The sequence below is a fragment of the Anomaloglossus baeobatrachus genome, chromosome 6, assembly GCF_048569485.1.
Source record: "Anomaloglossus baeobatrachus isolate aAnoBae1 chromosome 6, aAnoBae1.hap1, whole genome shotgun sequence".
NCBI classification, from domain to species: domain Eukaryota; kingdom Metazoa; phylum Chordata; class Amphibia; order Anura; family Aromobatidae; genus Anomaloglossus; species Anomaloglossus baeobatrachus.
Genome location: NC_134358.1, coordinates 62,251,534 through 62,267,941, shown reverse-complemented (window position 1 = coordinate 62,267,941; position 16,408 = coordinate 62,251,534). Strand labels below are relative to the sequence as shown.

Sequence of the window (16,408 nt, the reverse complement as noted above, 5' to 3'; positions counted from 1 at the left end):
GGGAGTATATGGCACTAGGCCGTAAGAGCCAGGAACTAAATTTAAAAACGCGGCCGGCAGACATGGCGTGGTCGGCGCGGTAGTCCCAGTCTCACAAACCAGTCAGCAACCGCTGCGGCGTTTGTAACACAGATGCTGCATGCACTGTCCCTCAGGGGACATAGAGTACGTTATGATGCAGGGCTCTGTCTGCCGTAATCCGGTTCTATAGTGATCAGTGAGGGGGGGCGGAGGACAGCAAGGTGTGCTCCAGCCCTCACTGTCGGCAACATACCGACCATCCCGCCCTTCTCCCTGACTGGCAGGCTCAGGGGCGGGAGTTTAACACACTAGGCCGCAAAAGCCGGGAACTAAAGTAAAAACCGCGGCCGGCAAACAGGCACGGTCGGCGCGGTAGTCCCGGACACAAAATGCACACCGCAGTCGCAGCTGCGTCTGAGGCCAAGGTGCTTCATGCACCGTCCCAACGGGGACACAGAGTACCTGTAGCTGCAGGGCCATGTCCCTGACGATACTCCGTCTCCTGTCCGGCAGGGGCTGCGGATGTGGCTTGTAGCCATCAGATTCTCTGCCCCGGGTCTCCCTCAGCTGCAGCCAGAAGTTGCTGAAAAACATGGCTGACAGCGTTCTCTGAGGAGGAGGGAGGCGTGGGCGTGTCACAAAAAAGTGCGGGAATCTGGTGCCCCAGCGTGGGTAGTGAGGGGGGCGGAGAACAGCTCAATGTACTACAGCCCTCACTGTCGGCGTCATACCGACCGTCCCGCCCTTTTCCCTGACTGGCAGGTCTGGGGGCGGGAGAATCCCATACTAGGCCGCAAAAGCCGGGGACTAAAGTTAAAATCGCGGCCGGCCGGCAGTGCACGGTCGGCGCGGTAGTCCCGGACCCATACGCACGCTGCAGTCGCTGCAGCGTCTGGGCCCAAGGTGCTTTATGCGCCGTCCCAACGGGGACACAGAGCACCTGGAATATGCGGTACTAGGCCGCAGAAGCCGGGGACTAGAGTTATAAGCGCGGCCGGCAACAAGCGCGGTCAGCGCGGTAGTCCCGGCGCACTAACACGCCCAGCAGTGCTGCAGCGTGTATGACACAAGTGCTCCATGCGCCGTCCCCAAGGGGACACAGAGTACCTCACAGTAGCAGGGCCATGTCCCTGACGATACCCAGCTCCTGTCCAGCAGATTCCCCCGGGGCTGCGGAGGGAGCACGGTCCCAGTGTCTGGAGACCGATTATGGATCCCACTTCACCCAGAGCCCTGCAGGGATGAGGAAGGAAAACAGCATGTGGCTCCTGCCTATGTACCCGCAATGGGTACCTCAACCTTAACAGCACCGCCGACCAGAGTGGGGTGAGAAGGGAGCATGCTGGGGGCCCTATATGGGCCCACTTTTCTTCCATCCGAAATAGTCAGCAGCTGCTGCTGACTAAGTTGTGGAGCTATGCGTGGATGTGTGCCTCCTTCGCACAAAGCATAAAAACTGAGGAGCCCGTGATGCACGGGAGGGTGTATAGCAGAGGGGAGGGGCTTTACACTTTTAAGTGTAATACTTTGTGTGTCCTCCGGAGGCAGTAGCTATACACCCAATTGTCTGGGTCTCCCAATGGAGCGACAAAGAAAATGAGTCGCCATCATTACTTTAAGAAATGAAGGTCAGTCAGTCTGAAAAATTGGGAAAACTTTGAAAGTGTCTCCAAGTGCAGTGGCAAAAACCATCAAACGCTACAAAGAAACTGGCTCACATGAAGACCGCCCCGGGAAAGGAAGACCAAGATTCACCTCTGCTGCGGAGGATAAGTTTATCCGAGTCACCAGCCTCAGAAATTGCAGGTTAACAGCAGCTCAGATTAGAGACCAGGTCAATACCACACAGAGTTCTAGTAGCAAACACATCTCTAGAACAACTGTTAAGAGGAGAGTTTGTGCAGCAGGCATTCATGGTAAAATAGCTGCTAGGAAACCACTGCTAAGGACAGGCAACAAGCAGAAGAGACTTGTTTGGGCTAAAGAAAACAAGGAATGGACATTAGACCAGTGGAAATCTGTGCTTTGCTCTGATGAGTCCAAATTTGAGATCTATGGATCCAACCACTGTGTCTTTGTGTGACGCAGAAAAGATGCACGGATGGACTCTACATGCCTGGTTCCTACCGTGCAGCATGGAGGAGGAGGTGTGATGGTGTGGGGGTGCTTTGCTAGTGACACTGTTGGGGATTTATTCAAAATTGAAGGCATACTGAACCAGCATGGCTACCATAGCATCTTGCAGTGGCATGCTATTCCATCTGGTTTGTGTTTAGTTAGACCATCATTTATTTTTCAACAGGACAATGACCCCAAACACACCTCCAGGCTGTGTAAGGGCTATTTGACTAAGAAGGAGAGTGATGGGGTGCTACGCCAGATGACCTGGCCTCCACAGTCACAAGACCTGAACCCAATCGAGATGATTTGGGGTGAGCTGGACCGCAGAGTGAAGGCAAAAGGGCCAACAAGTGCTAAGCATCTCTGGAAACTCCTTCAAGACTGTTGGAAAACCATTTCCGGTGACTACCTCTTGAACCTAATCAAGAGAATGCCAAGAGTGTGCAAAGCAGTAATCAAAGCAAAAGGTGGCTACTTTGAAGAACCTAGAATATAAGACATATTTTCAGTTGTTTCACACTTTTTTTGTTAAGTATTTCATTCCATATGTGTTAATTCATAGTTTTAATGCCTTCAATGTGAATCTACAATTTTCAGAGTCATGAAAATAATGAAAACTCTTTGAATAAGAAGGTGTGTCCAAATGTTTGGTCTGTACTGTATATATAAACACAGTACGCACTCAGTAAGGCTGGTTTCACACTGTGTTATTATCACATACGTTCACTGGTCCTGTCGGCACTTCCGTCCAAACACAAAATGGGCTTCGGACACATGCGCCGATTGGGCCACTGCCTATAATGAAGCAGTCAGAGTTAGCGTCTGGTCTGTCTTGCACCATTTTCGAGTGTATACACTTTCTGCAGGCGGATACCCAGACATAGTAGACTGCGTTAGGGTCTCTGCCTGCAGAGTGCGTATATGCCCGAAAATGGTGAAAGTCAGAGCATACACTGACTTCGTCTGCTCCATTATAGTCAATGGCTCCGTCGGCACATGCGTCCGAAACCCGTTTTGCTGGGGGGGTTCGGACCGAAGCGCCGACTGGACCATTGGACGTAGGTAATAACTCAATGTAAAAGGGCACTAAGAATGGGGCAATCTGGCCACCTCCTACACCACGTCCGGTGATGGAAACACTTAAAAGTCCCCTCACAAAGGACAGCTTATTCCTAACAGGGTATCCTGTGATGGGCTTAACTTTAGGTGATAATTTTAACTTTGAGGCACATCAGAAGATGTTATCAGTTATCAGCCATATCAGACCTTTAAGAGCCAAGACCCTCACTAAGTAATGGGCTCTGGTGCCCCTTTCACTTATTCTCTGAGATATATAAATAGTGTCTAGGTGATATACTGTTTCAGGAATATTACGTTTTGGGGCAATAATTGAAAAATGTTTATATTTGACAACAAAAGGGGAAAAAACTAATTTTGTGACCTTTATTCCAGGAAGTGGATACAAGCTTGAATTTGTGCTAAACAATGTCTATGCGCAGAGCAGGTCATTTGATGTAAGAACTGTAACAACCACAGCCACCAGTAACGTCACAACCACCGCAACCACTCCTAACACGGATGGAGATGCTGCGATCGCCATGTTCAGTCCATTCCAGGCATTGTTAACTTTGGCCATCACATTGATTACTGTGAATCTATTAATGGAGACCTTATAAAGACGGATACAGCAATGTAAGCTTTATATTTGTGAATCTGGGGGAAGGACTGTCAGGGGGTCCTTTGTTCAAGATCTTCATCTATTAATGGAAGTGTAAAGGCCCAGTCACACACAACGACTTACCAGCGATCCCAAAAACGATGCGACCTGATAGTGATTGCTGGCAAGTCGCTGGTAAGTCGCTGGGGAGATGTCACACAGTCAGACCTTACCAACGACTCAGTAATGATACAGGTCGCAGTAGCGACCTGAATAACGATCTCCGCAGTCACTGTGACCCTGTCAAACACAGCGATGTGTCCTGCCCAGCAGGATATCGCCTTTGAAGAAAATGGCCTGGACCATTCTGCAACGACTAGAGACCTCACAGCAGGGGCCTGATCGCTGGTAGATGTCACACATAACGAGATCGCTAAAGGGATCGCTACTGCGTCACAGAAACCGTGACTCAGCAGCGATCTCGCTAGCAATCTCGTTATGTGTGACGGTACCTTAAGAGTGCCTCTCTCTCTGATCGACCTGTCCAGTCCGGCATTATGCAAACAACTCTCTTTTACATAAATTAGCACTGTGTACTGCAGCGGTCTCAAACTCGGCTGGTTATAAGGCCACACACAGAAAAAAAATGGAATTTGGGGAGCCGCAAAGTGACATTTTTAGTGACACCATATTTTTTTTTCTATATACCCTTTTTAATAATATTTTTTAACAATTTTGGCATATTTATTTTATTTATTTTCTTTTATTTTCATTATGTATGTGGCGATAACAAATGTGAACTTTTTGTATACTTTAGTTTATATATAAAACAGTATTTTAGTAAGAAAATATTTTTTGATGCTTTATTTTGATATTTTTACATTTTTACAATGTTTCCCCCGCAATTGTCAACATCCAGAAATATTGTCTTATAATCATCAATATAGAGTAATTCTGGCCAACTTCTTGTAGTAATGTCCCCATCCTGGTCACCTTCTTGTATTAATGGCCCCATCCTGGTCCCCCTCTTTTACTAATGTCCCTATCCAGGTCCCCTTCTTATAGTTATGTCCCCATCCTGGTCCACCTCTTGTAGTAATGTCCGCATCCTGGTCCCCTTGTAGTAATGTGCTCATCCTGGTCCCCAGCTTGTAGTAATGACCCCATCCTTGTCCTCTTCTTGTATTAATGGCCCTATCCTGGTCCCCTCCTTGTATTAATGGCCGCATACGGGTCCCCTTCTTGTAGTAATTTCCCTATCCTGGTCTCCTTCTTATAGTTATGTCCCCATCCTGGTCCCCTTGTAGTAATGTGTCCTTCCTGGTCCCCAGCTTGTAGTAATGACCCCATCCTTGTCCTCTTGTATTAATGGCCCTATCCTGGTCCCCTCCTTGTATTAATGGCCGCATACGGGTCCCCTTCTTGTAGTAATTTCCCTATCCTGGTCTCCTTCTTATAGCTAAGTCCCAATCCTGGTCCACCTTTTGTAGTAATGTCCCCAGCCTTGTCCCCTTCTTGTAGTAATGTGCCCAATCTTTGTCCCTACCTTGAATTATTATGTCCAATTAAATAAAGACCTGACCCTGGTGGCCCCCCTGGACAGGGCCGCGATGGTCAAGGGGTCTACGGTGCCAGAGGGACGTATGCGACCCACGGCCCACGTGTTTAAGACCCGTGATGTAATACTTCAATTCTATTGAGGAGGCATTATAGAGAAACGTAACTGTTTTTTACAAGCAGTGAGCACTATGTGATCGGCTTCTTGTCAAGGGACTCGTCTAACAAATAGGAATTATCCAAAGCAGAAAGCCACTTTAGTTATGTGTAAAGCAGGAGATCTGATTTGGCTAGGTGAGAGACCTATGACTTGGGGTATTTCATGGCCAATAAGTCTCTTTATGCTGGCTTGGCACTCTCCACGAGGAGACACGTCCCCACTTAGGGTACCTTCACACTTAGCGATGCAGCAGCGATCCGACCAGCGATCTGACCTGGTCAGGATCGCTGCTGCATCGCTACATGGTCGCTGGTGAGCTGTCAAACAGGCAGATCTCACCAGCGACCAGTGAACAGCCCCCAGCCAGCAGCGACGTGCAAGCGACGCTGCGCTTGCACGGAGCCGCCGTCTGGAAGCTGCGGAGACTGGTAACTAAGGTAAACATCGGGTATGGTTACCCGATGTTTACATTAGTTACCAGCGCACACCGCTTAGCTGTGTGTGCAGGGAGCAGGGAGCCGCGCACACTGAGCGCTGGCTCCTTGCTCTCCTAGCTACAGTACACATCGGGTTAATTAACCCGATGTGTAATGCAGCTACATGTGCAGAGAGCAGGGAGCCGCGCACACTGCTTAGCGCTGGCTCCTTGCTCTCCTAGCTGCTGTACACATCGGGTTAATTAACCCGATGTGTACAGCAGCTACATGTGCAGAGAGCCGGAGCCGGCAGCACAGGCAGCGTGAGAGCTAGCTGCAGAGGCTGGTAACTAAGGTAAATATCGGGTAACCACCTTGGTTACCCGATGTTTATCTTGGATACAGCTTACCTCAGCTGCCAGACGCCGGCTCCTGCTCCCTGCTCGCTTCATTTGTCGCTCTCTCGCTGTCACACACAGCGATCTGTGTGTCACAGTGGGAGAGCGCCTTTGAAGAAAACGAACCAGGGCTGTGTGTAACGAGCAGCGCTCTCGCAGCAGGGGCCAGATCGCTGCTCATTGTCACACACAGCGAGATCGCTAATGAGGTCACTGCTGCGTCACAAAAAGCGTGACTCAGCAGCGATCTCGGCAATGAGCTCGCTGTGTGTGAAGCACCCCTTAGACCCATAGTCAAGGCCTCATACTTAGCAAATCTGATCTCCTGATTTGCACTGAGCAGGGGCAATATCCCAAAACACTTGTTTGCAAATAGAGTTTCTGGTTCGGCTTGTTAAGTCAAGTGGCAATTTTTGTTAAAGGGTCAATATTGACTTTTGGAATTGCTACATCCAATAAGAGGCAACAGACATCAAGTCCCCTTCCTTTTGAAGAGGCTATTTGCACATTTATCCAAGAGGAACAAGGAGAACCGTTCCTCCTTATTCTTGAAAAAAGCACAGCGCAAAAATGCAGCGAGTGAACCAGTCCTACGTTGTAGATTTGCTTTTTAACAGGCTAGAATTGTTTATTAGGAAATAATGTACAGGAATTACTAAATAACATGTTTTTTATATCAATGAAGATCTAAAGGCGGTGTTACACACTACGCTATATCGTGCGATCTGTCGTCGGGGATACGGAATTCGTGACGCACATCCGGCATCGTTAGAGATGTCGTAGTGTGTGACACCTCCGAACGACTGTTAACGATTAAAAATACTCACCTTATCGTTGATCGTTGACACGTCGTTCATTTTCATAATGTCGTTCCTCCTTCTGCGCGCCGGTTGTTCGTCGTTCCTAAGGCAGCACACATCGCTACGTGTGACACCCTGGGAACGATGAACAGCACCGTACCTGCATCCCGCCGGCAATGAGGAAGGAAGGAGGTGGGCGGGATGTTACGTCCCGCTCATCTCCGCCCCTCCGCTTCTATTGGGCGGCCACTTAGTGACGTCGCTGTGACGCCGAACGTCCCTCCCTCTTCAGGAAGAGGATGTTCGTGGGAGGGAGGTAAGTACGTGTGACGGGGTTAACGACATTGTGTGCCACGGGCAAATAATTGCCCATGACGCACAAATGACGGGGGCGGGTGCGATCGCTCATGCGATCGCTCGATATATCGTAGCGTGTAACGCCGCCTTAACAATAGGGCAGGACAACAGCATGGAGATGACATTCTCACCATCTACATCTTTCTGTTTCTACAGATGAGAAGATTTCCAGAAGATTGGACTTGATAATCTTTGGGGACATTTCTGATTTTTTTTTTAAGCCTAAACTTGTAATATTTGCTGTATATGTGCTGTAATTTAATCAGTGCCACTTCTGTCTGTAATTAAAAACTGAATCAAAAGAAGTAAAACATTCCCATCTTCTTAGGAGAGTTTCAGGATCCTGTAGGATCGGGCCTCAATAATTTTGTCAAATATTTTAAAAACTCCAGTAAAATTTTAGCGGTGGTGGAATCTTTCAGACATCACCAAAGTTATTTATTTATCAAGAAACTTCGACACGCAATGGAAAACTGATTTTTGGGTTCTGTCAAGATTTATGACCCATATCTTTATCAGCAACTAGACGACCACCTTTACCACCCAAATGACTGGTCACTAAGCTCATGGATGGGAGAAGATCTGGACACCTCCTGAATGTAGTAGCTATAGTCTTTATGCTAGCATAGTTACTGGAAATGTATTCGCTCCTCAACAGTTTCAGCATTATTATGTTAGTTTACGCTTGAATTGCAAATAGAAACTGTTTTTGACAAAACATCTGTGAAACAAATAAACTTATAGCATTTATTTGAATTACAATTTGCTCCATTTTTATTGAACCGTAAGCACATCCTACATCGCTATTCATACATGTCCCTCCTAACACTCATCAATTTTAAATTAGGTAACATATGTTAACTAAAAGGCCAGAATCTGTTATGGATTCTCAGTATTTTATAAAGTGACTCCACTTATGTGAGATGTTAGTTTATCTGTCCAAAGCTTAGGATGTCCTTATATGTAGAGATTAACAAACTTGTTTGGAAAAGGTTCGTCAATTTCAAATTTGGTTCGAGCAATGGTCGGTTTGGCTCGGGTTCGGATTTCCGAGCACTTTTATCAAAAATTGGCGATGTTCTATTTTGTTCGATAGCTGTTTGCTACTTTTCTAATACCTTACTGTTACCGTGTTTTCCCAATAATAAGACAATATCTTATTATTTTTTTGTCCCAAAAAATGCACTAGTACGTATTTTTGGGGTAGGGCTTATTCTCGGGAAAACAATGTTGGGGGAGTAAGGTTACCCCCCCCAAAAAAGCAGACCCGCCTTCCCAGGAGACTCATACTTACTTGACCCTGGATATTGTCACGCTCCCCGGGTCCCGTTGCCGCCTGTCACTCACCACTCCGGTCTCCGGTTCTCCTGCCCGCGGCGGTCCCTCTCATTCCCTCTCCTGTGCGTCTCCTGTCCCGTCCGTCCGTCGGTCTCGGTGTCCCCCTGCGTCTCCGGATCCTCTGCCTGGCTCCCCTGCATCTCTTGCATCTTCCCCTGCCGCTTCCTGTTCTGGCCTCCAGTACTCGGGCCTCGTGCATGCGCATTAGGGTGCGCGCTTGCTCACCTCCTCTTAAAGGGCCAGCGTCCCAGAAACAGGATATGGCTAATACAGGTACAGGGTATATAAGACTTCCTCTTCCAGGTGGGCATTGACTGTTCAACGTGTTCCCATAGCTAGGTGTTCAGGTCCTTTTGTACTTTGTCTCTAGATTAACTCTGTCTCTTCCTCAGTGCCTGACTACCGCCCTGACATTGTCCCGATTGCAGAGCCCCCATGAAGTGTCCCGTGACTGTCTGCTGTGGATCCTGCCATCATCTGTCAGTTCATTCATGTCACCGATTCCTGGTTACCTCACTCTGCACGTCTCGTCTGGATCCGGATCCTGTCTGCTATTCCTTCTCGGCACCTGTACCCAGTCCCAGTCATCCGTCCTGCCTACGGTTCCCGTTGGACTCTAGTAGACTTCTGTAGGACTCAGACTCCGTACTTCCCTTGTTCTGGCTACCGTGCATCTAGGCCCTCTGGCAGAGTGAGCGGACAGTCCCTGTATAGGGGTTAGCTCCGAGTTGCCTTTCTGGGGGAGTCCGGTGCACGGCCCAGTGAATCCACATCCAGGACGTTACAGATATCTGCATCGCTCCTAGGTCTTCCTGCGATCTTTAGTGGGTGCTCCCAGCAGGTATCTTCCACACAATCCTCCCCTGCTTCTGGTGGACACAATCACACACACAAAATACCACACACACATCAGACTGCACATACATCAGATCGCACACACAATCATATTGCACACTCACACATATCAGATCGCACATACACACACAGGGCCGGCTTCAGCACCCGGCAAACCCGGTCAAATGCTGGGGCCCTGGGCTGCCGGGGTGGACCACTGCGGTGGCAGGAATGATGTATCGCTAGTCAGGGGGGCCTCCCCCCCGCCAAGGATCACGCTTTCAATTGTATCAGCATCACAGTTGCCAATAAAATTGAGAGCAATGATGAGATGGAGCGGCGCGCTCCCTCTCATCATTCTACCAGCTGTGTCTGTCGGCACTCTGACAGATCAGCAGCGGAGCGTGGTGACATCATCACTGCGCGCCTGCAGTGAGGTCAGAGATACAGCAGTAGACACACTGAGGAGATCGGAGCAGCTGGGGAACGAGAAGTGAGAATGTACAATATAAATAACAGAATACATGGAAACCTTCCCAAATCTGAATGAAACAAACTAGGAGATAACTGGGGAGGGATTCACACAAACAAACTGCAAGGAATAGCAATAGAAATGTCTTAGTGAAAACATCTTAGCCGAGGAACTGGGACTCCAGAGAACCATCCATCCAGAAATACAGTACAGACCAAAGGTTTGGACACACCTTCTCATTCGAAGAGTTTTCTTTATTTTCATGTCTCTGAAAATTGTAGATTGACATTGAAGGCATAAAACTATGAATTAACACATGTGGAATGGAATACTTAACAAAAAAGTGTGAAACAACTGGAAATATGTCTAATATTCTAGGTTCTTCAAAGTAGCCGCCTTTTGCTTTGATTACTGCTCACTCTTGAAATTCTCTTGATGAGCTTCAAGCGGTAGTCACCGGAAATGGTTTTCACTTCACAGGTGTGCCCTGTCAGGTTTAATAAGTGTGATTTCTTGCCTTATAAATGGGGTTGGGACCATCAGTTGTGTTGTGCAGAAGTCTGGTGGATACACAGCTGATAGTCCTACTGAATAGACTGTTAGCTGCTTTTTTCTTGCCATAATACAAATTCTAAGTAAAGAAAAACGAATGGCCATCATTACTTTAAGAAATGAAGGTCAGTCAGTCCAAAAAATTGGGAAAACTTTGAAAGTGTCCCCAAGTGCACTTGCAAAAACCATCAAACGCTACAAAGAAACTGGCTCACATGAGGACCGCCCCAGGAAAGGAAGCCCAAGGGTCACCTCTGCTGCGGAGGATAAGTTTATCCGAGTCACCAGCCTCAGAAATTGCAGGTTAACAGCAGCTCAGATTAGAGACTAGGTCAGTGCCACACAGAGTTCTAGCAGCAAACACATCTCTAGAACAACTGTTAAGAGGAGAATTTGTGCAGCAGGCCTTCATGGTAAAACAGCTGCTAGGAAGCCACTGCTATGGACAGGCAACAAGCATCAGAGACTTGTTTGGGCTAAAGAACACAAGGAATGGACATTAGACCAGTGGAAATCTGTGCTTTGGTCTGATGAGTCCAAATGTGATATCTTTGGATCCAACCACTGCGTCTTTGTGCGACACAGAAAAGGTGAATGGTTGGACTCTACATGGCTGGTTCCCACCGTGAAGCATGGAGGAGGTGGTGTGATGGTGTGGGGGTGCTTTGCTGGTGACACTGTTGGGGATTTATTCAAAATTGAAGGCATACTGAATCATCATGGCTACCACAGCATCTTGCAGCGGCATGCTATGCCATCCGGTTTGCGTTTAGTTGGACCATCATTTATTTTTCAACAGGACATTGACCCCAAACACACCTCCAGGCTGTGTAAGGGCTATTTGACTAAGAAGGAGAGTGATGGGGTGCTACGCCAGATGACCTGGCCTCCACAGTCACCAGACCTGAACCCAATCGAGATGGTTTGGGGTGAGATGGACCGCAGAGTGAAGGCAAAAGGGCCAACAAGTGCTAAGCATCTCTGGGAACTCCTTCAAGAATGTTGGAAAACCATTTCCGGTGACTACCTCTTGAAGCTCATCAAGAGATTGCCAAGAGTGTGCAAAGCAGTAATCAAAGCAAAAGGTGGCTACTTTGAAGAACCTAGAATATAAGACATATTTTCAGTTTTTTCACACTTCTTTGTTAAGTATTTCACTCCACATGTGTTAATTCATAGTTGTGATACCTTCAATGTGAATCTACAATTTTCAGAGTCATGAAAATAAAGAAAACTCTTTGAATGAGAAGGTGTGTCCAAACTTTTGGTCTGTACTGTATAGTCAGCACTGAGGCATGTGAGTAGTAAGTATAAATAGTCCCTCCCAAAATGTGATTTGGAAAACCAAATGAGAAAGTGCACACACTTAAATGGAAGTGAAACAGGAAGGCAGAGCATAAGAAACACAAGAGTTGGACCAACACAAAAAGAGGATGTGGTCCAACCAAAAGGTAACCCGACCAACAATCAGAGATCGTCGGTTCAAGCCCTGGAGTGGAGCCATGACAGTCTGCAGCTGATTGTTAATGGAAACACATTCTATGAAGCGCCCGGTGAGGGCACAGCTTTTGTCCTGATGTTGAAGAGGAGGCAGCATACTGTGGTGGAAAAAGCACAAACGTTTTCAGCGCGATGTGGTGAGACTGATGTGTCTCATCTGATGACACAGAGATCTCCTCACGCTCGATGGTACTGACATTACAACTACCGAGAGAGTAGTCATTATATAAAATGGGAATAATATCCCAATAGCTGGGACAGATCCAGAGCTTAGTATGGGACGACGCTACTCACATGGTCATCTTCATCTCCTCCTCCTGGTCCAGAGACATCTCGGTGTGATCAGGTTTAGACACATCAGTCTCACCAGATCACGTTGAAAAAAGCTGAGTATGACCTTCTTTGGTGGTGTTAGCTTTTTATTCCCCCTGATGACAAGTGCCTGCTTATGATTGGACAATGTCATACAGGATAAAAAGTAATCACCCCCCAGAGAAGAATCTCAGCTAATGCCCCATTGATTGAACTGGAAATTAGCACATACATTTTCCATGATGATTTTAAAAGCCATGAAATAAAAATGAAAAACCTTGTATTATTCAGCTCTTCAACCCCTTTATCATAAAGTAGCCAAGCTAACATGGAGACCGTGGTTGTAGATCCTCCATCGTACTAGAGGACTCTGCAGTTCTCATCCAAAAGAGCACTTGTGCGATCAGACATTCGTTTGAATTAGAATGGAGATGTTGGTTCAACATGAAAAGGTGTCCAGGTGTTGGGATCCCGCGCTATGAGGATTCTCCGCTGCCGGCAGCAGACAGTCACGTGACCTCGATATGATTTACACTCTTTTAGCCACATTTCAACTAGACTGTGTCCAGCCTGGCTCATATACGTGCATTAAGTGAGGTCACGCCCATCTGGTCCGCACGTCACCACATGTATGCAAATCACATACCTGCATTAATGTGCCTGCCTGTCCGGGTGATGGCAAATCATCAGAGTGCAATGGGGCCGGACGTTATGCACCAGGGGACAATGGGGCCGGACGTTATGCACCAGGGGACAATGGGGCCGGACGTTATGCACCAGGGGACAATGGGGCCGGACGTTATGCACCAGGGGACAATGGGGCCGGACGTTATGCACCAGGCGACAATGGGGTTATACACTGTGGAGCAATGGGGCTGGATGCTATACACTGGGGAGCAATGGGGCCGGATGCTATACACTGAGGGACAATGGGGCTGGATGTTATACACCGGGGGTAAAGGGGTCAGATGTTATACACCGGGGGGGGGCAATGTGGCCGGATGTTATACACCGGGGGGCAATGTGGCCGGATGTTATGCACTGAGGGTAATGGGACCGGATGTTATACACCGGGGGACAATGGGGCCGGATGTTATACACCGGGGGTAAAGGGGTCAGATGTTATACACCGCCGCGGCAATTGAGTTGGATGTTATACACTGGGGGACAATGGGGTCAGATATTATACACCGCGAGGGGGGGGAGAGGCCGGATGTTATACACCGGGGGGCAATAGGGCAGTATGGTATACACTGAGGGTAATGGGGCCGGATATTATACACCAGGAGGGAATGAGGCATGATGTTATTCACATGTGGGCATGTGGGCAATGGAGCTGGATGTTATACACTGGGGACAATGGGGATGAATGTTATACACCGGGGGGCAATGGGGACGGATGTTATACACCGGGGGGCAATGGGGCCGGATGTTATACACCGGGGGGCAATGTGGTCAGATGCTATACACCGGGGGGGCAATGTGGCCGGATGTTATACACCGGGGGGCAATGTGGCCGGATGTTATGCACTGAGGGTAATGGGACCGGATGTTATACACCGGGGGACAATGGGGCCGGATGTTATACACCGGGGGACAATGGGGCCGGATGTTATACACCGGGGGACAATGGGGCCGGATGTTATACACCGGGGGACAATGGGGCCGGATGTTATACACCGGGGGACAATGGGGCCGGATGTTATACACCAGGGGACAATGGGGCTGGATGTTATACACCGGGGGACAATGGGGCCGGATGTTATACACTAAGGGACAATAGGGCTGGATGTTATACACCGGGGGGCAATGTGGCCGGATGTTATACACTGAGGGTAATGGGACTGGATGTTATACACCGGGGGACAATGGGGCTGGATGTTATACACCGGGGGACAATGGGGCCGGATGTTATACACCGGGGGACAATGGGGCCGGATGTTATACACCGGGGGACAATGGGGCTGGATGTTATACACCGGGGGACAATGGGGCCGGATGTTATACACCAGGGGACAATGGGGCTGGATGTTATACACCGGGGGACAATGGGGCCGGATGTTATACACTAAGGGACAATAGGGCTGGATGTTATACACCGGGGGGCAATGTGGCCGGATGTTATGCACTGAGGGTAATGGGACCGGATGTTATACACCGGGGGACAATGGGGCCGGATGTTATACACCGGGGGACAATGGGGCCGGATGTTATACACCGGGGGACAATGGGGCCGGATGTTATACACCGGGGGACAATGGGGCTGGATGTTATACACCGGGGGACAATGGGGCCGGATGTTATACACTAAGGGACAATAGGGCTGGATGTTATACACTCAAAGTAATAGAACCGGATGTTATATAATTATGGGCAATGGGGCCGGATGTTTTACACCGGGGGGGGGGTGAAATGGGGCCAGATGTTATACACTGGGGGGGAGCAATGGGGCCGAATGTTATGCACTGGGGGGGGGGGTAAAATGGGGCCAGATGTTATACACTGGGGGGGAGTAATGGGGCTGGATGTTATACACTGGGGAAGGGGGCAATGGGGCCGGATGTTATACACTGGGGGGGGAGCAATGGGGCTGGATGTTATACACTGGGGAAGGGGGCAATGGGACCGGATGTTATACACCGGGGGGCAATGTGACCGGATGTTATACACTGAGGGTAATGGGACCGGATGTTATACACCGGGGGGCAATGGGGACGAATTTTATACATCAGGGGTTCAATGGGGCAGCACGGTGGCTCAGTGGTTAGTGCTGCAGTCTTGTGGTGGCTCAGTGGTTAGCACTGTGGTCTTGCAGCGCTGGGGTCCTGGGTTCAAATCCCACCATGAACATCATCTACAGGGAGTTTGTATGTTCTCCCCGTGTTTGTGTGGGTTTCCTCTGGGTTCTCTGATTTCCTCCCACACTCCAAAGACATACTGATAGGGAACCTAATTGGTGAGCCCCAATGGGGACAGTGTAGCTAATGTATGTAAAGTGCTGTGGAATTAGCAGCGCTATATAAATGATTAAATATTTTTATTGTTATAAATATAATGAAAAACCTGACTGCTTTGGTTACAACCTGCCCCAATACTGTTCTCCATACTGTGTAGATCTGTACAGCAGGACTGCACACCGCACACCACAGGCCGCACTGGACCTTCCATCGCTGAAAACCATCCTGTACACAGGTAGAAATAGGGTTTATGAGCAAGGAAATGATGGGAAATGTAGTTTCTGACCTAATACAGTGACTACAATTCCCATGATGCTTTGCTTCCGCTTCAACGTCTGCACGCAGCAGCAGCGTACTGACGTTTGGAACGTCCACTACGGAAACGTCATCCCGGACAGCGCGGTGGGAGAGGAGAACCCGGCTGTCTCTTCCTTGTGTTGCCGGGACCTCGCCTCGCATGCTGCCGCCTGATGGACGCTCCACACCCGGCGCCGGGCGCACGCTGAGCGGGAGCTGCAGGTGCAATGTGCTGAGGAGGGCTATAATAATGTGCTCCGGGGGACGTGCAGGGGGCTGGAGAGCTGGGTGACTGCGGGGCAGGGGACGTGCAGGGGGCTGGAGAGCTGGGTGACTGCGGGGCAGAGGACGTGCAGGGGGCTGGAGAGCTGGGTGACTGCGGGGCAGAGGACGTGCAGGGGGCTGGAGAGCTGGGGGACTGCGGGGCAGAGGACGTGCAGGGGGCTGGAGAGCTGGGTGACTGCGGGGCAGAGGACGTGCAGGGGGCTGGAGAGCTGGGTGACTGCGGGGCAGAGGACGTGCAGGGGGCTGGAGAGCTGGGTGACTGCGGGGCAGAGGACGTGCAGGGAGCTGGAGAGCTGGGTGACTGCGGGGCAGAGGACGTGCAGGGAGCTGGAGAGCTGGGTGACTGCGGGGCAGAGGACGTCCAGGGAGCTGGG

The 16,408-nt window shown here is 49.3% G+C and overlaps 2 protein-coding genes across 2 annotated transcripts in view; both read left to right on the top strand.

The window, feature by feature from the left end:
• The window catches only part of PKHD1L1 (PKHD1 like 1), a 278,999-nt gene extending 270,773 nt beyond the window's left edge, over positions 1 to 8,226 (top strand). Inside the window, exons 77-78 of the mRNA XM_075352949.1 lie at positions 3,595 to 3,834; positions 7,644 to 8,226. Of these exons, the coding sequence (XP_075209064.1) occupies positions 3,595 to 3,818 (224 nt within the window). The 3' untranslated portion in view covers positions 3,819 to 3,834; positions 7,644 to 8,226. The remainder of the gene's footprint in view (positions 1 to 3,594; positions 3,835 to 7,643) is intronic.
• A 7,596-nt stretch (positions 8,227 to 15,822) lies between these two features.
• Positions 15,823 to 16,408, top strand: part of EBAG9 (estrogen receptor binding site associated antigen 9) — a 55,748-nt gene continuing 55,162 nt past the window's right edge. The window contains exon 1 of the mRNA XM_075316214.1: positions 15,823 to 15,971. The gene's annotated coding sequence lies outside the window, so the exon portion shown is untranslated. The remainder of the gene's footprint in view (positions 15,972 to 16,408) is intronic.